The sequence below is a fragment of the Microtus ochrogaster genome, linkage group LG12 (assembly GCF_000317375.1).
Source record: "Microtus ochrogaster isolate Prairie Vole_2 linkage group LG12, MicOch1.0, whole genome shotgun sequence".
Classification (NCBI taxonomy): Eukaryota; Metazoa; Chordata; class Mammalia; order Rodentia; family Cricetidae; genus Microtus; species Microtus ochrogaster.
Genome location: NC_022036.1, coordinates 3,728,633 through 3,752,856, shown reverse-complemented (window position 1 = coordinate 3,752,856; position 24,224 = coordinate 3,728,633). Strand labels below are relative to the sequence as shown.

The window sequence follows — 24,224 nt, the reverse complement described above, 5'->3', positions numbered from 1 at the left end:
TGTAAATATCATGCTGTAGCTTGCTCAGATGGATATTTTGAAAGATAAGGTAACTTGCAAAGGCTACAGCTGATGAGACAAGACTTTAAATGACATGATGTCCACATAATTAGTCAACGAAGCCCTGGACTCACCCTGTTACTAAACTGTATATTTATGAAGGTTTGAGCAGAAACATGACGTCAAGCTTAACCTTCATTTTGTTTGCTCTCTACAGTTCAATATCTGAACACCCTTTAGCCTTTAAGCATTCTGGGTTGCTATAAGTATACACAGCTTCCATATGAACAGAGATTTAGAAAGTGTCATGGTTCTTGTTGACATCCTTCAGTGGCTATGAAGTTTGGTGTCCCTTAAAAACAAACAAACAACCAAAAAAAAAAAAGAAGACCAAACCTTGTACTGATTTCCTTCCTTACTAAATTATGTAGGTTTATTATTCACTGATACATAAAATTATAAGGACTATTCATATTAGTGAGGTAGTATGCGATGTTTCAATATGGGTAATATATAAAACAGATGAAAATGCATCTATTTCTTTGCTTATTATTTCATTACAGTAAAATCTTTTAGAAACGTTTGTTCCACCTTCTTGAAATAAACATCATAGCTGTGTAGCGTCACCATCCCATGCAACAGCACACCAATCTTAGTTGTCCCTCTCTGGATGAAATCCAGAATCCATTATTAACCTGTCTCCAGCCTCTGCTTATTATCATTCAGAAGACAAACATTTTTATAGTCCACATTTGAACAAGACAATGCTGACCTTGCCTTTCTGGGTCTGGCTTATTTCACTTAGCATAGCAATTTCTCTTTGATCATTGTTGCTACAAATGACTGGATTATATTCCCGAGAGAGGCCAAACGGTCTTCCACTATATGTATGCATATCACTTTCTTCATCTGTTTAACAGTGATTACACATTCAGGATGTGCTATTTCGGTTTTTTTTTGTTTGTTTGTTTCATTTTTTTTTGTTATAGGAATTATGTTCTAGAGTCAGGGTTAATGGGGGAAATTATTAGAACATCTTTTTTGACCCTATTTTGTCTCTTGAGTGTTTTAAAAAAATATTCTACAAGAATTCATCCTGTTATAAAGACATGAGTGTGAAGAGTATTTTAAAAGAGTCATAGAAGAGATCATCCATGAAGTATTTATCTTGGAAATAAGGTTAATTAATTTATTAAATTTCTCATCAATAATAAAATTCTTTAAGGGAAATATGACATTCATCAAGGGGGAAGGAACGAGAAAGATAATTATGGAGTATAAAACAGAGGTAAGTGGTTGCCCACCAGAGAACCAAGTGGCTCAAAGGAACGAGAAATAAATGAATAGCCCCTCAGGATGAAGATCATCCTGAATACTTGTGCTGAAGACATGATATACAGTTCCTATCAACTTACATTAGAATATTGATATTTTATATAAGAAAAAATAATAATACTGAGTTTTAAATTTTTTGCTTCTACATTCTTTACCAATTCATTGCTAAAGTTATCTTTCTTCTTGCACGCATGCAAGATATCCATTGAAAATTACCTTCAAAATCTTGGTAAAATTGAACATATTACATTTTAATAGTCATATTTCAAAACAATCCTTTTAAATGAAGTGAATGGGATTCTCCAAGTAGAAACTGGCTTTCCTGATTGAGGACGTAACAGGCAAAGAATAAGATGAAATGCACTCTAGATAATCAAAGATACAGATCTAAAATTAGAGCAAACACATCCTCAAACTTTCTAAGAATTGCAACAGTTAGATAAAACCAATTAGAATCCCAGTGATTCATGGGCATGGATAACGTTACAAAAGCTATGTGTTTACCTACAGAGATGTAATCACAAATAACTACCTTCCATTTGCTTGTTTCCAAAAGCATAGTGTGGTAGACTGCTGATCTAATTTGAATCACCAGCTTCTTTACTAATACTTATGTTTTTCCATACTAAAAATGCCTATTTTTCTTTTTAAATCACCAAATGGCAACTATGAATGATGTCTTCTTGAATGAGAATGTCACAAGATTAAACTTTAAAAACTCAAAGTAGCAGGTAGCTGATGCAATGTAGCATTCTCTTTCTAGTTTTCACCCAATTTCACTTGTAGCAACTCTGCATTTGACCCCAAATATGAAGATATTCTAATCTAGTGTCACCTCAACTGCTCTATGTATTGCAAAATAACACTTATTTACGAGGTGGAATTGAATGAAAGTTACAGCATTTTCAACAAGAAAAGCCATCTCTCTGTCAATGCAAGTCAAGTATCTTTAGTACAATGTAAGGTGTTAAATGGTTGCTTCCTTTCTAAAAGCATGGCCATGATTCTATGAGGGTAAGAGGATTCCAAAAGAAGTCTTTTTCTTCTATTTTTTTAACTTTTTATTGATTCTTTGTAGATTTTATATCATGCATCCTCATCCCACTCAGCTTCCTATCCTACAGTTCTCCCCTCTGTCCTTCCAATCTCTCCTGCCCCAAAATAAAATTAAGAAGTAAAACCAAAACCAAATAAATGTAACAACAAACAAAAATAAAAACAAAACCAATAAAACAAAAAAACAAATAAGTAAACTCTTGATGTGAAATAGTGTGGCCCAGTGAGTCATACAGTAGACCCTTTAGTCCATACATCTTTGCTTCTAAGTGTTCATTGTAAGGCGTCATTGATCTTGTTCCAGGCCTTTGGTTTCTGATAAACTACTGTGACTGTGTCTTCACTAGGATTCCTATTGGTTATCCTGTTGTTGCTTTGTGTCATGGAGATCCTACAGGTCTGGCCCCCTCACATGCTCCACCAGTGCATAGATGAGGTAGATCTTGCAGTGAGCTACCTTTTAGCCCTGGCTTTGGGCCTGGGTGGTGGCTGGGTTGGCCAGTTCATCAGCTTTCGCTCATCTTTACCACCAAGGAGAGGTCTCCAGCACTGCCCAGGTTAGCTCTCACAATGCAGCATGCATCAAGGAATGAGGGCCAGTTCTCCTGCTCTCAAGCCTTGGATCAGGCTCACTCATACTCACATCACTAGGGACAGCTCTGGTGTTTTTCCAGAAGAAGTGCAGGGCCTGCTCTTCCAATATCTGAACTTGGTAAGGGACAGGGCCAGTTCTTCCGTTCTCATGCCCCCATGGCCAGTTTTCCTCCCTGTTGTAGGTGGCAAGAGGTGTGGGGGGTATATTTCTCTTAACCTTGCCACCCTATGACATATGAGGGAGGAGTTGGGGTAACTCTCCTGCTCTCATGTCCATAGGAATAATACATCTGTGCCCCACCCCCAATGGGGTCAGGTCTAGTGTTCTGCCCAGGAGACGTGCAGGGTCCTTTCTCCTGTATGTTGCAACTGGTGAGGGGTGGGGCCAACTCTCCCACCAGCTCGAGGTACCAAGGAATAAGAGGAGAAGGCAACTTTCCCTCACCCGTGCTACCACATGACATATGAGGGAGGGGGAGGTGGCAGCTTTCTTCCTCTCTCATCTATAGGACGGGCTCACTGCACCCCTACCAACAGGATCAGCTCTACTATGCTGCCCAGGAAAGGCAGGGCCTGTTTTCCTCAGTGCTTCTGCCAGTGAGGGGCAATACCAATTCTCCCTATCTCATGACCTCAGGGCCAGCTCTCCCACCCACCCCAGGTAGCAAGGGGTGGTAGGGGGTGAAGTCATCTCTTCCTCATCCACTTCATCCTATGGCACATGATGGGCGGGAACAGCTCTCTTGATCTCATACCCTCCAGGCCAGATCACCTGTGCCCACATCAACAGAGTCAGCTCTACTGTGCTGCCAGGGCAAGATGCAGGGTCTGTTTCCCTGAGTGCTGCAGCCGGTGAGCTGCAGGGCCAGTTCTCCCTAGTGAGCAGTGGAACCAACGCTGTGCAGCCCTATCTTTACTGGCTTGTGTGTGTGTGTGTGTGTGTGTGTGTGTGTGTGTGTGTGTGTGTGTGGTAGCAAATGAACATTAACACAGAGCATAGGTGCGGCAGGGCCATGGACCCAGACATAGCCCTTGGCAGCAGCCCAGGTATAGTTGACTCCATAACCCTGGGTGGCGGCGCAGGCCACTCAGATCTGTACAGCCCTGGCAGAGGTTCAGCCATTGGACACTAACATGACCCTATGTGGTAGTATGGCCCTGATGTTCACATGACCCTTGGTGGCAATATAGGCTATAGATATCAACAGAGACCCTAGCTTTGGTTGGATTAGGGACCGAGACATAGTCCTTGGCAGCATCCAAGGCCTGGATGTCACCATGGCTCCGACTGGCTATGTAGACCACTCAGGCATGGACCCAGAGGCAGTATGGCCCTCAAAAACCCACACTGCCCCAGAGTGTGGCCCAGATTCTGGGCATCTACATAGCCTTCGTTTAATTGCAACAGAAGCCTCAAATAACAATGTAGATAGACCCTGACTGTGGCAGGGCCAGGAACCCAGACATTGCTCCAGTCCCAGCTTGGGCCATGTCACTCATGGCTGTGTTGGGAAGCAGAATAGCCACTGGAGTTTTCATAGCACTCTTGAGCCTGCTGCCCTCACACAAGCCAGCCCGTAAGAAGAACCCCTGGCTGACATCAGAGGACCTCATCAGTCAATAGCTCTCTCCACTAATAGATACAATCCTCTAAACAGTAATAGGCTGATTGTTCTCAGACTTGATACAAATAATGTGGCTTAGGCTAAGCATTTGTTTCTTTCCTCTAGAGGTCTGGTTTGAAGTGCATGCTACATGAGGGCCTGAGTATATATGTGACTAGCCTCTGGTAAATTTCCAGGCCAAGCCTCAAATGAGCTTTCTAACAACAATATCATTTGTCACAAAGTGATTAATTATACCTTCAATGACCAAATGACAAAGGACTCAGAACTGGTGACTTTCTTTCATGACCATAATCTGTGCCCTTTTGCCTAATTTGCTATGGAACCTTTCCAATGTTAAATCATAGCCATGATTTCACTTTTAAGACAAGGTTTCTAGGTTCTCTTTGAGAATCACAGTGGTGACTGAGAACCTTGAAAACAATGCACAGATATTTTATTTCAGCGAGACTGTCCGAATGATATTATTTGTTCCTAGAAGAATCCCGACCAGGGACATGACATTGGTCTTGGTACCATTCCATCACAGCTACTATATATATAAAAAGAGACTCAAATCCATCCATCAGGATTCTTCTCCACTTGCTTTATAAAGTCTAGGATGTAAGTGAGAAAGGAGTGGAAATACTGAAGGTATTAACAGGCTGCAGTGCTCAATTACTCTAACTATCAGAGCTTTCTTCCACCTGTCTCCAGAAAGACTAGGATGTGGACAGGAAGGACTGAAATACTGGAGAAATTCATGGGTAATGATGCCTAGATACCTAGAACAACTTACACAGCAAGACTTAAGTAACAGAAAATGCAAATTCTATGCAAAGGAGTCGACAGTACTTCTGGATCATGAGAAGCACTGCTTTATTTTTGAGAAATTTCCCATGATCACACAAGATGAATGGGGCACAGTGAGTAGAAGAAAGCATGAATTTTGGAGGTAGATTGCCTCTTTATCTAAGCTCTATTTCAACCAATTCCTAGTCGTGTTATCTCGTACAAGTCACTCAGCATCTTTTTCTTTCTAATTATCTGTTTGAGGCAGATAATATTTCTATTAAGTTGCTCAAAGACTAAATGAATTTATAATGGAAACACATGTAAACTGGCATATTATAAGTTCTTAAAATGTATTGCCACTGCTCCAGTGTGGGTCTATGTCTCTAACGCCATCCTTCACCAGATGAAGGTTCTATGATGATATGCAAGATATTCGTCAGTGTTGGATAGGGTCATTTCAGGTTCTTTATCCTCAGCTGTCCAGGGAACTAACTGGGGACCTCGGCTTGGGCTCCTGGGAGCTCTCAAGGTCCCAATGAGGAGCAGAAGGAGGGAGAACATGAGCAACAAAGTCGGGACCACGAGGGGTGCACCCACCCATTGAGACAGTGGAGCTGATCTATTGGGAGCTCACCAAGGCCAGCTGGACTGTGACTGGAAAAGCATGGGATATAACTGGTCTCTCTGAACATGGCGAACAATGAGGACTGATGAGAAGCTAAGGACAATGGCACGGGGTTTTGATCCTACTTAACGTGCTGGCTTTGAGGGAGCCTAGCCAGTTTGGATGTTCACCTTCCTAAATATAGACGGAGGGGGGAGGACCTAGGACTTACCACAGGGCAGGGAACCCTGACTGCCCATTGGTCTGGAGAGGGAGGGGAAGAGGAGTGGGGGGAGGGGGAGAAGGGTGGGAGGAGGGGGGGAAGGGCGGGAGGAGGGGGAGGGAAATGGGAGGCTGGGAGGAGGTGGAAACTTGTTTTTTTTCCTTTTCTCAATAATGTATTGCCACTATCTTAATTACTTATATTAATTAATTTATTGTAGAGCAATTTCATCTATAGTCTTCATTACTTTTTGAGCAGGTTAGATTCACAGTGAAATAAAAATTCCTCCCTAAGTGTTCCACCACTGTTCTAGCACTGGATTCTCCATTGTTAGCGTTCTCCACAGAGTGGCATATTCATTACAGCTGAACCTACAGACACATGTCCTTGTTGGCCTAAGTCCACAGTTCACACTAGCATTCATTGTCAGTGTTGTGTACTCTATGAGTTTGGACACACACACACACACACACACACACACTCATATATAGATCTGTATCCATCTTCACATATAAGGTGTATTTTTAATGCCTTAAAATATCTCTTTAGGGTTGCTATTATTTCTTGTAGGTTTTAAAAAGAAGAGTAAGTTCATTTAATTTTCAATAAAAGGTTTTAAAATAGTGAAACAGGCTTAACAGCATCCTGGTATATTTTAGCCTAGTTGGAAACCAATACAGAAGAATAATATAGATATTCTGGGGTGAAATACATTTGAAAAGTATTAAGGTAAATTCTACTTCTGTCAGACTTATTTAAAATGGCACTGTTCACTGTGGGTTTTCAGAAGAGATATATGGAATGGCAAATTTCCCAATCTCACATCATCTTTTTAGTCTTCTTTAAGTGAAATATCATATAAGACCTGTGTCTTGTCCCTCTAGTTGTAATAGGAGATTTATACCCTGCTTCATATGGACTGGACTGAGAACCTACCGATGAGTGGGGATGCCAAGATGAATGGCCATGAATGTGAAGTTTCACTAGGTCACATGTTAGCAGGGATAAGGAGGAAAAACATGATAGAACTGTTTATTTCAGACAGGGAGGACAGATGAGTAGGTCCCTGCTGCCAGGTCACTAAGGAAGAGAGATAGTGCCAGAGACCCAGAGTAGATGCAATACAAGAGGTTTGAGGAGGGCAGGTATGCACTGTGGGGTCATGTGGACCTCATCTGGAGCACTTGTGGATAAAGGTCAAAGGCTCTTTCCTACTAATACCTTAAGGATATTAAATCACTTCAAACAAAATATGTTCCTAAAATATATAGATGCAATCAATTCATTTGGAAAGGGCCATGAATGAAGCAGGCGCAGGAATTAAGATACATTCAGGAACCAGTTTCGCATGATGTTCCCCTGGCAGTCTCATCATCCCTTTGGTGAGATGCTAATAAAGGTTAGGCAGACAGTTCAGAGAATGGGAAGAACCTGTCATTCACTGTCAGTGGAAACTGCCTGTCTATAATTCCCTCAGCAACAGCTTTATATCACAGCATATGCTAATTAGTCTTCAAGCCTAAGCCTACAGATTTGCTGTGCTCAGAATTTGTTTGCTTCATTTTGTTTCTATTTTTCAGGAAAGTATGCAAGTGAATGGATTTGGCCTTTAAGTGTTCTATAGCTTATTGTGCTTACATAATAATCAATTTGTGCTCACTTTAAATATTCTAACAGTCCAATTTATTATGTTCTCTAAATTACTTAATTTTAGCATATCTAAATTTTATTGGCATATGGGTAGGAAGAACTAAAAAAAGACACCAATAAGGGTGAAAATAATAATATTCATGAGATATGAGTAGATCAGTGTAGATATTTTAACAGGAGACATTCAATGAAATTTAAATAGAACTGAACCCAAGGCTTTGTCAAATACAAAAAAATATTCTAAAGGATTCTGATACTTGGCTAAAAGCAAATTCATAAATTGCATACTTAGAGAAATGAACTCCCAAAAATATTTTAAGGCAGCATTAATAAGAAGCAACAGATATCAAGAAGCTCAGAGGACAATAATTTTTTTTTAAAATAGAGGAAAATGCTAGCACATTAGACTAGAGTGCTAGTATTTCTAGAATATTCTTGCACCCATATCATTGTTTGATCATTACTACAAGCATAAAAGGAGCCAGGGCTAATAAACATAATTTTTTCCCACATGTGGTAGTAAAACACTTGTGTATGAAACAACTTAAAATATTTATTTTCATAGTTTAAGAAAACACTATTATTTACAAAAACTAAATATATGCTATTAAGATTCAAGACTACTTATGACTTATTTAACACACATGCTACACCCACTGACCCATTCTCCTCCCATTTCCCCACTTTACCTTTTATGATCAGTACCCTCCTTGTTAAACTACCATTACAAGTCAAAGCATTACTTAATATCAGCAAGACACTTAAGAATAATTTAAATATTCTACTCACATTCAACTAGAAGCCAGTTTCTAATGATTTCACAGAAAATTATACGTAAACCCAAATCCCACTTTTAAACTGTAAGAGAAACATGCAGAGGTAGTTGACTATAATGTGAGGTAACACAAGGTGCCAGTTTCTTCTCACTGAAAATCTATAAAAAGGAACATAGGTTTAAAAAGTTTTGATCTTCTCTGATCTGTGTTAAAAGCAGGTTGTAAAACGTGATAAATGGCTTTAGCAATATTATATGACAAGATTTAGTGAGGAAACATTAGTTTAATAAAAGTCATTCCTAAAAGTTCATGCAATATGCTCACATTTATCATGTTTCCCTATTCAGAAAAACATACAACACGATGAAAGGAGGGAGAAACACGCGCCTTGGCATCCATCTTGACGCCAGCTCTATTCCTGCAGCTCTCGGTGGCCACAGAAGAAAACTGGTGGTGCATGGCACAGCCTTTCTGCCACACTCGCTTGGCTTTACACTGGAATTGGAATACACTTCCATAGTCATGTCTTTGTTTCTGCAACCCTGGCTCTTAGGTAGCATGTTCCAATCTTGCAATATTTTTTTATTAATTAAATTCTTTCATTTATTTTACATCCCGACAACAGTTTTCCCTCCCTCCTCTCATCCCACCTCCCTTTTTGCCTCTCCCTCTTCCATTACTCTGTTTCTGTTCGGAACATGGCAGGCCTACCATGAGTATCAACAAGAATGACATATCAAGTTGAGATAAGACTAAGCTCCTCCCTTTGTATAAAGGCTGGGCAAGGCAACCCAGTATGAGCCAATCGCGCAATATTCTTTTCAGGACAATAAAATTAGAGACCAGATGTCGAGTCCCATGCTTGACTACTGACTAGTGATTTAACTATTCTTTCTAGAGGATGTCCTGGTGTTCTTCAGAACTTTCTGAAAAGTACAAACTCTTGTTACAACATAAAGGAACATATATTTGGTCACCAATGTCCTTGCTGTAACACTCTATTACCAATCACCCCAATTCAATAATCTAGTTTAATCCTCTTTCAGTAACTGAATAATTTGACTCTTTAAGGGTTAGTCATTTTGATCTTGGCCCAGTCTATGCACCTTGTCTCCTGCTGTCCCTGAACTGAGGAGTGGAGCAGGGTACATCATGGAACTGTGAAGGTAAAACCACACACCAGACTCATCACATTGTTGGGGATGCTGTGGGAAATCCATTCTTAGAGATGCTAAGCAGCCTCTGCAAGAAACAGCCAAGGAGGTGATGTTGAGAAGCAGTGGCAACAACTCCTTCCCATTTCAACAGAATTCTTTACAAAAAGCATGAGAATTAATTTCCAAGTTGTCATGCACATGGTATCATTTTTTCAAACTTTTAATTGAATTTTTTGTAGACTTTACATCACACATTCTGATCCCACTCATTTCCTCATCCCCTTACTTCTGCCCTTTGCCCTTACAACCTGCACCCCAAAACAAAATTTAAAAGTTTTTTTAAAAAAACCAAACCAAATAAACAAAGCTAAATTAAAAACAAATCTTGGGGCGGGGAAGAGACGGAAATCTTTAATAAATAAAAAAACAAAAAACAAAAAAACAAATCTTGGTGTGGAAGCTGTAGTGTAGCCCAGTGAGCCACACAGAATGCCCTTTAGTCCATACATCTTTGCTTGTGAGCTTCATTGCTATGAGCCAATGGTCTGGTTCCAGGCCCTCACTAGGATTCCTCTTGCACATCCTGTTGCTGCCTTTTGTCATGGAGATCCTGAAACTTTGGATCTGCAGGTCAGGCCCCTTCACATGTTCCAGCAGTGCACAAATGAGGTAGATCTTGCAGTGAACTACCTTGGGGCCTTGTCTTTGAGCCTGGGTGGTGGCTGGGTTGGTCAGTCCACTAGCTTACCCTCATTGCTTTCACAATGCAGCAGACAAACAAGGAGTGGGATCCAGTTCTCCTGTTCTCAGGTCCTGGGCTCCAGGTCATTCACTCACTGCCAGGGCCAGCTCTACTGTTTTGTCCAGGAGAGTTGCAGGGCCTGCTCTCCCAAGAGCTGTAGGACCAGTTCTTCCATTTTTATGCCCTCCGTGGCCAGTTCTTCTGCCTGCCACAAGTAGTAAGGGATGGGGGCAGTCATATTTCCCAACCTTGCCACCCTATGGCATATGAGGGACGGAGTAGGGGCAGTTCTGCTCTCATCCATGGGCCCTGCTAACAAGATCAGCTCTAGTGTGCTGCCCACATGAGGCTCAGGGCCCTCTCTCCCATGTGTTGCAGCTGGTAAGGGCAGGAAGAACGCTCCCACTCTGGTGACCTCAGGGCCAGCTCTCTCACAAAGAACCATTTTACTGAGGTCATCAAACTCTCTGTAATTACCACATTTACAAAACCTTTTACCTCTGTTCCTAAATGCAAATATTCATAGAAAAACCTGTTATTCAGCAACATCTTCAGGCATTGCCTAAATGCTGCAACTGGTTCCTAAATCACTCAAGTATCAATTATGCATGGTTTAAGTCCCTTCTCCTATAACCAATGAAGAGCCCGATTATTCCAGTAATTGGGGAGTGTAGTTTCCCCCAAAGTTCTCAGGAAGCTGATATGTATGTGCTCATGATGGAAGGAAAAATACAGAGCCTGAAACTGATGATTTCTGACCTGAGTCAAAAGAGCTCAGAATTGGGTAGAATGTGGGGAAAAAGGCAAGCAATAACAAAAATTTAAAGATAAACAAACAGCATTATTAAGAGATATTGCTCATTGAATTAAAAGCACTGACCCAAAATGGGAAAACTAAGACAAACATAGAAAAAAAGCAGAGATTTTATAGTTGCATGAAAGAAAGGTGAATTATGTAGTAAATACAGGTTTGTATATACTTTGCAAAGTTCAACCACATATGGGTCAATGCTGGCTCTGTGATTACCCTATGGTTGTAGCAATATTTTAGCACTCTGAAGTTTACCTTTACTTTCTCTACTAGAGCCCAAGTCTTAGCTCACTGAAACCTCAGACCAGCCTGGGGGCCAGATGGATGTGAAAGTGAAGATAATGGCTTTTCACTTGTGAAAGAGTTTAAAGACTGTTGAAGTTGGCGATAATGGCTTACAAAAATTGTGTGTAATGTTGCATTAACTGGTAATTATCATCATTATTAAACTCACAGCCAAACACTCAGGGTGCACTCTACAGGGCACAGTAACTGCATGAAGGGCATCACCTGTGTCCTCTAGGAGCATGCCTGGTAACTCCAAACGCAGAGACTTTAACACTCAGGACATAGGGAAAAACTGGAGTGTATTATGCAGCCTAGAACCATGCAGTTTAGAAATGAGGAGAAATGACTAAACATAACTTTTGAAACTGTCTTAAAACATATAAGTCTAAAAACATTTCAAGTCTAAAAACAAGCAAGCAAGAAATACAAGAGAAATCCACCAAGAATATTAACTGAAAAATACCCTATATTGTTAAACCCTTATTTAAAACATCCAAAACATTTTTAAGAAGCTCATTTCCTCATCCTGAACAGTAATGATCAGACTGACATTTCTAGTTTTGGCAAGCCATCAGCATTGAGAGACAGAGAGAAGTCAGATCTGACTATATCTTCAGTGTGTTTTTGAGTATTCTGGTCCCTGCCTCTCCCTCTGTTTGTTGTGCTCCCGGATCTATGATTAACACCCATGCATTAGCACAACTCTGCATTGTAAGCAAGGCCAGAGCTCCTTCCCAGTGAGGCTGAGGGATGGGGTTAATGAGAAGTGAGGCTGGGGATGAATGAACAGGAACATGCCAGTGCTGAAGTAATTGAGCATGAATATCAAACACTAAGTCAGGAATGGTCTTCACTTGCAGAGGGAAGGACTGATCAGCTGGTGGGCAGATGGGGCTTGCATAAACCTGCTTTCCGGCCAATCCCAGAGTTGCATTCACAATAGTCTTGGTTCCCTTATGCCATTTCTAAATTCCTTTCTCTTTCACCCCCCTTTCCTTGTCTTCCTTTTTGCCTTTCGTTCCTAAAACATTTATTATTATATTTTGAGAAATTTATACATGAGTCCTGTTTTTACATTATTTCCTCCCCACAGTCTCCCCTACTCTAGCTCTGTCTTCCGTATTCCATCACTCTTCTTCTTTAAATATGAGTGTGCACATGCGCGCGCGGACACACACACACACACACACACAAACACACACATGGTGTGTGTTGAGGCTACCATCATGGGCCTTGTCCTAAGAGAAGATTGATACTACTCTTTAAATTGTTTTTGAGATTTTATTCTTTTTTAATTCAGAGGTATGAATGTTTGTACAAATGTATGTTTGTGCAAGGGCATGCTGGAACTGGAGTCACAGACCTTGTGAGCTCCCATGTGCATGCTGGGTATTAAGCTGGTCCTCCAGAAGAGTAGGCAGTGCTCTTAACTACTGTGCCATTTCTCTGCCCCCCTCTGCCACTTTTAGTAGTCATTGCTTGCCTGTAGCTATTCAGCTACTATTTCCTGTGCATTAAAAAAATTATCTAATTTCTCCCCAGCCATAAAAGAAATTTACTTTATGATCACAGTCACTGTAGTTTCTTTAAAAGAAAATAAATATGATTTGGCTGTACCAGTTAAAAATAATATACATTAGTACTATGACTTGTCCTTTAAAATATCTGAATTGAATTCTAAAACTTGTGGAATGTTTCTTTAATCAGTAACTACTGTAATTCATTACTGTGTGATTCCATCATCCCCAGTTAGGCCTTTTATATGTTTTTTAAGTGTCAAGAATCTTAAGAAAATTTGCAATAACAGTGAAGAAGAGTAGTTATTACTAATCTCATAGTAGTTTTGTTCAAAAAAAAATCCAAATATTATAGAAAAACTTTGATTCTGAAATTCAAGGAATACACAATTATGCACATTTATAAAAACATTTCTAAAACATTTTCATAAGTTTACATTGAGAGAAAATAGACACAGCTTAAATACATTCATTGGGAATTGGTATTTAAAATAATAATACAACACATTTGTTAAATAAGATAAAATATTTTTGAAAACACATAATAACCAATGAGAATATAAACAGCAATAGGTTATTAACATGCCTAGTAAACTATAAACATACTGAATATGCTTGAAGTGTTGATTACTACATATTTGATGGTGATAGACCTTCTAATACTATGTTTCTATTTGTCAACTATAAACTTTCTATTTTAATATATTAATTCTACAGCAAAAAAGTATGAAAATAAGCAAATATTGTTCAATCCATATTCACCATCCAAGACGGTCGTGTGAGAGCAATGGCAGAAGAGAAAGCTTGAGTATGAAAGTGAGTGTGCTTTACCTTCTCAGTGTAGAACTCTCTGACTTCAGGCCTGATAGAATCAAAGTCCCCATTGATGAATTCAGGCAAAAAGCTGAAAGAAACAGTTTCATGTAAGTTAACTAGACCAATCCATTCATCTGTGAATTTTTAAACTACAGTTCTAAGGACCAGAGGAAAAATTAAGATACTTGAAACAAGAGGAAACATGGACAGTTTTCAGCTGAACGATAAAATAAGCAAACCTTGTCTCTGATACTGTTCTGTAGCTCTTAATTCAACTATAAACATTATTTCTCAGGTCAAGGTTAATCTGACTGAGATGATTTGGGTCAATTTTCTCTGAAGTTAACACAACTTCCTCTGAGAGGAAGATGGATGACAATGTGGACCACATAGTGCAGAGCAAGATGGGACATGCCTGGAGCTTAGTACTGGGAGGCTGAGGTAGGAAACTGGGAGTACAATGGGCTATAGAAGAAGAGCTCCCACAAAAATCAACAGCGGGCCATGGCTCAATGTAGGGTAACTGCCCAGCATTCTGGAGACCCTGAGTTTAATTCTAAGTCTCAAGAGACAAATAAGACACAATAACCTTCACCACAGACATAATGTGGGCTAGTAAGAATCAATCAAATGTTGTTCATTACTCATTTATGAACTATTCACTGCATGACTGGGTACCACAGACGTGAGGTGGCCTCAAGAAGAAACAGAATTAGAAAGTAAACAGACTTGGAACTTAAGTGGTTCCAAAAGTCTTCCTATAATCTTCCTCAAAATTTCCTTGGTCATTATATCCATTATTTTATTTTTTCTTTACTTGTTTTCTGGTTAAATAAATTCACACACTTTCAGAGCTTCTTTAAAAAGCTTCCACTGGACGCTATTTTGCCATATATAAATTAATAAGATTTTAGAACACAGAGTATTAGTTCTGAAAACAGTAAAAGAAATCATTTCTCTAATTCCTCCATTATCTCTGCACAGCTGAGATCAAACCAAGTGAATGTATGACCAGTGTCCAACCACTTCTCTGCGCACAAAAGCTACTTCCCCTGAGGGCTCCCATCCGTACCATCTGGTTCAAGCAAACTTCCTACTTCCGCTGAGGGCTCCCATCCGTACCATCTGGTTCAAGCAAACTTCCTAATGGGACTCACTCATATTACTCCCCAAATTGTAGTCCCTTAGATATCTAGAAACAATTTGGCAGTTTCCAAATAGCATATTGATTTTGATAATAAATAAAAATGAAAAATAAAGCTGGGCGGTGGTGGCGCACGCCTTTAATCCCAGCACTCGGGAGGCAGGGGCAGGCGGATCTCTGGGAGTTCGAGACCAGCCTGATCTACAAGAGCTAGTTCCAGGACGGGCACCAAAGCTACAGAGAAACCCTGTCTCGAAAAACAAAACAAAACAAAAAAAATGAAAAATAAAGGTTGATACCCTCAGGCAGCTGAGCATCTGTCCCATAGAATAGGTCATCTTTTAAAAAGAATTAGATTCCCTTTTATCTAACATAAAGAATAGTGTAAAAAAGTAAATCATCCAAACTCATTTATATTTTTTACAAGATATTAATAGGGAAACAAAATTATATAGACAAATGATAACTGACTTTGGTTATCTCTTAATATATTTTTCTCCATGCAGCATTCCTATTAAATCAATATGGTTATTTCTAATAAGATTCATGCCAAAAATAACCTGACATTCATGCTAAGATGACCAAGATTATTACAAGTTTCCACCATAAAATACAATACATGGAACTTCCTGAATTGTACTTTTTTTGTTGCAATTAAAAGCCTATTGCGCATGTTACACAGTGCCTGTTACCATGGCACCTGGGGATTCTGAAGGCATCCCTAGGGATGGCACTTCATATGTAGAGGAGTTATGTTCTGACATAAATAACAGTTTGCACACGAAGATTATTTTTAAGCTGACTTAGTTGCTGACTGCAGGGACAGAGATTTGCATTGCCCCTGACCCCATCTGTCTGCTCTAGAAATGTATCCACAGTCTAAACCAGGGGACGTAGTATTAAAAGATGCCCCAAATCCCCCACCCGACTGAATCACAATTCATCACTTATCAGTGACAAAGAGTCCAGAAAGGGCTGAGATAATTGATGGGCTCATGGCCCAGCACATATAATCACCAAAGAGGCTAGTATTTGTAAAAAATATAACATATGAAGAAATGCTATCTTTTAAAATCCGTTTCCTAAAAACTATGTGGGGAGCTACCCCTCCAGAAAGTCCTCCCTGCTTTCTGCCTCCAAGGAAAATGTTACTACTCAAATAGCATGAAACCTCTCACAAGTAACAGCTCTCTATGTTTCTTTTAGCTTTGGTTAGAGGATAAGGCTTTGAGGCAGACGTGACTAACTAACCTTGGTGTTCTTCAAAGCAGTGAGCACATAGATGCTGACAATGATACAATAAGGTGAAGATGAGAAGAAGGAAACAGTGGAGGAGAGAGAAAGAAGCATAACCAAAAGAAAGGATAAAAGAAAGAACAGAGAAAGTAAAGAAAAGATCAGGTCTAGAATCTATTCTTCAGCAACTGAGATGGGAATCTGCTCATATCTGGATGGATATGTGGCCATCTTGCTGAACAATGATTTTGCAGTGTAGCCTATCCCATTGGGAACAGGGCTCTTGGGTAAGGAATCACAGGGCACTCTGGGGATAGTTTAGGTGTCTATAATAGATATCTCAGGTCAGGCTCTAAATGATCATGGATGGTCTGTTAAAATGTGAAGAATTACCTTTTATTGCTGGCCCTTAATCTCCACTTTTCCCACCTGACAAATCAAGAAGTTCAAGTTATTGACAAGGGAGATGATTCATCTTCTGACACTGCTTCTGGGCAGAGTAGGAGACATCAGAGAACCTAAGTTTATTTGGTTGGCTGCTGTATGGTCAAGGGAATATAAGCAGAAGAGGCAGGGTACTTTTTAGAGACACAGGAGTGGCTCCTACCTGAGGGTGAAGGCTAGACTGACATTTGGAGCAATAAAGATCTTCACCAAACACAGGTATAGATGGTACTGGTGCCCCTGAGATAATACCTTGGGGCTTAATGACCTGTAATCTATGCTCTGATATTCTTCAGTAGTTTCTTCTTGGTCAGGTATGGTAGTACATAGCTTAGAAAGGCTATCAGATCAGGGTAGCACTGGGTTTCCCTTCCAGATGGGGAACTGCACTATCATAAAAGCTGAGTTTTCTATCTCTACTTTCTCACAGCAAGGCTTATACACACACATTGCCAGACCTGGCATATTACATAGACTCTGGGGATAAAACTCATGTCCTCATGCTTGGACAGCAAGCACTCTATCAACAGAGACATGCCCCTAACCCCTTCAGGTTATATACTATTTATAAATTATATTTAATAGTAAACATACAAGTAACTTCTAAATGTTTTATAGTGTGGATACAACAAAGACTCTGGAGAGATGGTGCTTCCCTCCACAGATGGTTTTTTGAAACAGGGTGTCTATCCATAACCTGACCCTGAACTCAGTTTCCTACCGCAGACTCCTCACCACTGAAATTACATCCAACACACAGTTAAAAATATGCATTTTAGAAGAGCTTTGTGATGGAATTACATTATAATTCAAAATAAAAATCAGCATCCAAATGTTATAAAAGAGACCAATTATTCTTTGAAAAGATATTTAACACTGATTTTATAATCATGCATTTAATCAAAAAATTCAACATTCATCATGATGTCCTGATAAGACACTATTACAACAAGCATTGTCAGGAGTGAATTTCTGTCTTCCCTGGCTGCCAGGTGACTATTAAATGAGTCATGTGAAGTGTTGCTGCTGACCATGACATGTGCGAATGGATTTTCCAGGCACGAAGAAAAGCAGTGTCTGCCTACAGCTTTGCTCAAATGCCAGTGGTAGGTAGTATCTGGGGACAGGATCATATTTACTAAAGATAATCAGTCTTTTCACTGTGAAATTCTCCCAGCCGGAGTAAAGAATGATGACATAGAAGGTAGAAAAGATATTCAATAGAAAACCTTAGGCAAAGAATTTTGGAAGAAGAGCAATTTTTAAATTTACTACCAACTCTGCTTAAAATGCATCATCATTTTTGCTGCAGAAACAGTAAAAGAAAGAGGAAGGAAAGGTGTGAAGCAGCCACAGGCATGGAACCTGCAGTGTACACTACAGAACTGGACACCAAAGATAGTGTGTACACTGAATTATATGTTATGCTAAAGATAATAAACAACCTATTTAGGCGGATTCTTATATATTACACACAATCTAGCAACCTTTCTCTGAAGGTATGTACTATGTTCCCAGTATTCAATGTGCATCTAAAAACAAAGTTTACAGCTTGTACTTCTTAAACACACAGAGTGCAGTAATTCTATTCTTCAACATTTCTACTAGATGCTGTTTGTAGCAGAAAGATTACCATTTACTCAGAAGTGAATAAATTCTTGATATAGATATAAATAATTTGCATTGGTATAAATTTTGCCTTATTGATAGACATTTAAGGTCAATTTTGTTATATGTATTTCTGATACTGATTAAGGTATTGTGATTGTGTAGTTCATTTAAAAATGTAATGTATAACTAAAAATATAGGTTGTTAATGGATAATCATCAATAATAGTCAAGCTTGTAGTCATGTTAGTTGGATTTTCTAGATATATAGAGATATATTTTAGTTAAATAGACATTCTTCATATCTTTCAAATACTACAGAATATGGCATTTAATGTTTTAATAATTTAGGGCTTTTCATGACAATGAGACACATCTGCTCCTGGAAGCACTTCAAGAGGAAGATGGGCATTGAAGAGGCTTCTTATGGAGTTTGATAGCCATTTGGGCAAGACACTGCTCTTCCCTGGACTGTTGCATAAACTGGACACAAAGAACCCACAGAGAGAGGACTGCTGAACTTGCCTAAAGGTGAGATTATCTTTCCGGGTTCCTGACTCATGAAAGAGTCTGCGAGACATTCTGCAGGACACAGCAGATAGTGACTGAACTGTCTTTGAAATTTCCTGCTTCATGGAAATGTCTGCTGGATACTGTGGGCCTGTAGGCTGAAGATGGATGCCCCAACGGCACAAAAGAACTTCGGGTGACTGTACAAGCAGCGAGATATCTCTGTCATTTCTAGAGTTTTGGAAGTTGCTTATTTCTTGTTTGCTTAGGTAATATTATATGATTCTGGAATCTTTGATGTAGTTGAAGAATGGTTATAGTTATAGTTTTCCTTTGTTATAATAAAAGATAAAATAGATATAAATATTGTAACTGTAATTCTTGCTTTATAACTGTTTTGCTATATGTAATTTTACTATGTTAAAATGAAAGCTTTCTTTTTTGTTTAAACAGAAAAAGGGGAAATGATGGAGGAGGGTCATCTGTTTATGTGTTGCTTTCATTGGTTAATTAATAAAGAATCACCGGGCGATGGTGGCGCACGCCTTTAATCCCAGCACTCGGGAGGCAGAGGCGGGTGGATCTCTGTGAGTTCGAGACCAGCCTGGTCTACAGAGCTAGTTCCAGGACAGGCTCCAAAGCCACAGAGAAACCCTGTCTTGAAAAAGCAAAAAAGAAAAAAAAATTAATAAAGAATCTGCTTGGCCTTATAGGGCAGAATTTAGATAGGCGGAGTAGACCAAACAGAATGCTGGGAAGAAGGAAAGTAAGGCAGTCGCCATAGCTCTCCTCTCCAAGATGGATGCAGGTTAAGATCTTTCCGGTAAGCCACCACCTTGTGGTGCTACACACATTTATAGAAATGGGTTAATCAAGATATGAGAGTTAGCCAGTAAGAGGCTAGAGCTAATGGGTCAAGCAGTGTTTAAAAGAATACAGTTTCTGTGTAATTATTTCGGGGCATAAGCTAGCTAGGCGGCCATGAGCCATGCGGGAATGGAGCCTGCTTCTCCTTCTACAAATTTTGTTCAAAAATCATGGTAAGAGCTAAAGAGAGTGGGTTGCCAATATTTAAGATGTATAATTATTTACAAATAAAGTAAAATAGTATAAGGAAAAACATACCAATAAGCCAGTACTAGCTATTTATATTAGAGAGATTTCATATAATGCATCCTACAGGCTGTTAAACTGCCTTTTTAATAGTGGACATCTGACACAGAGTCAGGCTTAGGAGAACAGCATTAGAGAAAAGGCAAGAGATCTGTGAGAGCTGACTGCACAGAAAGGGAAGTAAGTGAGGTGCTGGAAAGAAAGTCTGAAGGAAAATACACATATGTGAGCCATTTTCTGGCAATGAAGACTACCAGACTATGGAGACAAAAGGGGGAATCAAAGAACATGAAATGAAGGACGCAGGGCAGATGCTAAGAAAACATCGCCTGATTGCTGAGATCATAGTGGTTATGGTCTGAATGTTAATGTCCCTTTAAAATTCTTGGGGCAAACCTAATCCTCAGTGTGCTGGTATTAAACAGTGGGGTCAAGGTATATAGAGGTGATTGGGTCATCAGGGTAAAGCCCATGAATGGATTTATGGATCTTACAAGAGAGGCACAGAAGCTGTCTCTTTCATTGTAAAAGAAAGACACACCAAGAAGACAGTCTATGTACTAGAGAAGATCCCTCAACACATAAGGAACCTGATGGAGTCTTGGCCTGAACTTCTCCACATGGGGTAGTATGAGGAGCGACCTGGTTTATGACATTATATCATCCAAGAATGAACTATACTGATTTATAGGGCAGTCGCTTATAGTCACATATTACGGTCTCTAAGGGAGGGGTGTCTTCAGAGTCTCTCTTATACCCAGAATGTAGCTTTTTGCATACCTCACAAAGCAGAAGTTCTGCAAGAAAATAGCTCCTCATTAATTGTAGGTGACTTTTCCCTCTTTACTCTGCCCAAAGCACTTACTTCCCCAATGAAGCTAGAAAGGGTGAGGAGAGAATGAGAGCAGCTGACGGAATAGACAGTAAAGTAAGGGGCTATTTCCTTAGCAGGAAGTAGTGCTGGGAATGGAGCAGGTATGCTACCAGAATGCACCATGCGATGAGAAAAGTCGAGAGAGGCCCAATACAGTACAAAGAAGGTTCCGTCCCTTATTTATGAACATGAAAGAGCTGGAAGCACACATACAGGTTAATGCCAATTCTTCACCTTAACAAATAGAATAGACTGCTCACGGACAGTGAATTACTTCATGTAATTTATTTGCTTTATGCTTCTCTCTGTGATTCAGCTGAGACAGAACACACAGAATTCAATAAGTACAGCCAGTGATAAATGCCATTAGGGTCACTAATAGGTTGTTTGCTCCTCCCAAGTTTTCTGGAATAAAGTGCAGCAATCTGCCCAGCTCCAAAGTCTGCTAGCAGGATTTTACATTTTGACTCTGCCTTTTCCCTCCACCTGAAGTACTATCCTACAAGGCAAGTGTCTTGGCAGTATAAGCAGCAAGAAGCTTCTGTTCCTGCCAGCTCCTGGCCTTATCCCACTGCTCCCATCCCTTTATATGGACAATGAAGCAGGGTCCTAAAGGACAGATGTGGAATGTGGGCAGAACTCTACAGCACTGCAAACAGTGGTGCTGGAGGAATCCCAAGGAAGGAAGTAGGATGATAATGGCTTAGGCAGACCCACCAAACCCTATAGTCACTGAGTGATAACTATTACTGATGAAACTTAAAGGGGTCTTTGGAAGACACTGAAAGGAAATACAACAGACAAACAGTGAATAACCTTGTTCAAACAGCATCTCACACAAAACTAAAATCAGACAGGAAAATAAAACAAATAAGAGCCATGATACCAATGTCACGGAATTTAAGTATGCAACCTATACACGGTGCATTTTCCATCTCCAGAGAATTTAAAGTTGGTCAATCTAATAACTCCCGCATGTTACTTTACCCACTCAAAGCAGATAACATAACTGGCTACTCCTTAGTCCTTGATTCTCTTTTCTTTATTTAAAAACTCCAGGTTCTGGGTTCCACTCCACTGCTTACTCCGTCTCACTGCTGTCTTCTACCTCTCTCAGAGTGAGCATGCAGTGCCCCGGCATGGTGGAGGGCTGCTCTCCAACTTTCTGCTCTTAACACTTTACTGCACCAAGTTCTGCTGCCTTATACACCATGCATTCAAGGCTCAATCTTACACCTCTCCTCAGCTCACAACCAAGTATCCCAGCAACTTGTTCACTGTTACCTGTGCTGTAGCAGAGTTCTGCCACAATCCTAACTATCCCTTTTCAGCCTCACCAATGTTACCCAATAAAAATCCATTCTTTTCCAGCTGTTCAATTCAAAATATTTATGGTCATCCTAGACTTTTTCTTTCTTTCTTTTCATAACTCATAGTTGTACCAATTCTAAAGACTCCTTTAAAATTCTGTTTCCTGATTGGCTCTTTTAATATGTTCCATGGTACAAACTTAATAAGACAGCTGATGTAATTCTACTGCCCCCAAATCTCCTGGTCCCTTTTGACTCATAATGAATCATTAATATTCCCTCTACAGGCCTTTTAAAATCCTTTTTTTATTTTTATTTTTTATTTTTTGGTTTTTCGAGACAGGGTTTCTCTGTGGTTTTGGAGCCTGTCCTGGAACTAGCTCTTGTAGACCAGGCTGGTCTCGAACTCACAAAGATCCTCCTGCCTCTGCCTCCCAAGTGCTGGGATTAAAGGCGTGCGCCACCACCGCACGGCCAGGCCTTTTAAAATCAACCCACAGGTACCACCCTTCTTATCCTATTAAGTACCCATCTTTCCATCATGAATAGATTATTGGCAAAGTTATCCAGTATTTCTCCCTCCCCAACACACCCAATTATAATGTGACTTCCCACATTACTTTTCCTCAAAGGATGCTATGTCAGCCTATTTTTGAACCACGTAAATAAGTTTATTGTGTAGCCCTGAGAACTGAAGGCAGCAGCAGTGGCATGAGAGGCATGAAGTGCAGAGGCCTCACATGGAGGTGTGGGCTTCCCTTTACCTCTGCACCTCTCTCTCTAGCCCTGCGAACAACTTGGGCAAGCTTCCTGGAAGTTGGAGGATTGGTGCTTACTTAACCTCACCAAACTGTGATGTAATTAGCAATACATATTTATTTTTTGCTTCAATCTTCGGAAAGAAGGGCATCTAAGACCCTGGGAATCTCTTGAAATATAATTTAGCTGATGAGATGACTGGTGACTGGGGCCCCTAAGGTCAGCCTCAGGTTGGAAGATGGTCACCACCAAAGAGACATGAACATAATTAGGAGGTTAATACTCCCTGCCAGCTCAAAGGCAGGGTGCAGAGCAGTAGACTAAGTTAGCCAGCAACAGACAATGGCTTCACTAATCATGCCTATTGTCTTAGTTCCCTCTTGTTGCTATGATATAACACTCTATTCAAAGGCAACGCAGAGGAGCCAAGGGTTTATTTCATCTTACAGGTTACAGTGCATTATGGAGGAATTCAAGGAAGTAACCTGAAGGCAGGACTGATTTGTATTCCATGTAGCATTACCACTGACCAAGGAATTCACAATCAAGAAAGCACAGTGCGAACCATGGAGGGGAAGCTTACTTGCTTGCTCACCAGCTCAGGCCCCACTGACTTTGCTGTACTGCCGAGGATGCCCTACTTCGGATAGTTCTACCCACAGTGGTTGGGCCCTCTCACATCAGTTAAACTAACTTCACAGAGATATGGCCATGGGTGTAGGGGTAAAAGTGAGAGCTCACTTCTGGGTTTTGAAAATTCACAAATCACTGAGCTGGAAATCCCACCAATCCCCACGCTGGAAAACTCAGCCTCCAAGAAAACCTATATAGGCCTGTCTCCTGCTCAGTTTCCTGCTGCTTGTCACCTGAGCTGAGGCAGTCACACTTTTGTGTCTTTCCTAATACATCTCTTGAGTGAGGTTTGTTGTGCACTGTGACTTTGTGGTATTCCTCGGCTCCCAGCCGTGAGCATACCTTTCCCTTCAGAGCTGTAACACGTGTTTTGGGAGCCTTTTACCTTAGAGCTATGACACATGCATCGAGTAAACATATCCCTTCAGAGCTGTCATACCGACAATGGGCCAACCCAAGAAAGACAGTTCTTTATGTGAGGATCCCTCTTGGCAGGCAAGTTTAGGCCATGTCAAGTTGATGTTAGTAGCGAAGAACTAGAAACGGTTATAAAAAATCTCCCTTCCAAAAAAAGCCCAGGACCAGATGGTTTCAATGAGGAATTCTACCAGAACTTCCAAGAAGA

General features: G+C 40.2%; 1 protein-coding gene across 1 annotated transcript in view; it reads right to left on the bottom strand.

The window, feature by feature from the left end:
- The window catches only part of Tpk1 (thiamin pyrophosphokinase 1), a 355,540-nt gene that overhangs the window by 195,552 nt on the left and 135,764 nt on the right, over positions 1–24,224 (bottom strand). The window contains exon 5 of the mRNA XM_013352468.2: positions 13,984–14,056. Within this exon, the coding sequence (XP_013207922.1) occupies positions 13,984–14,056 (73 nt within the window). The remainder of the gene's footprint in view (positions 1–13,983; positions 14,057–24,224) is intronic.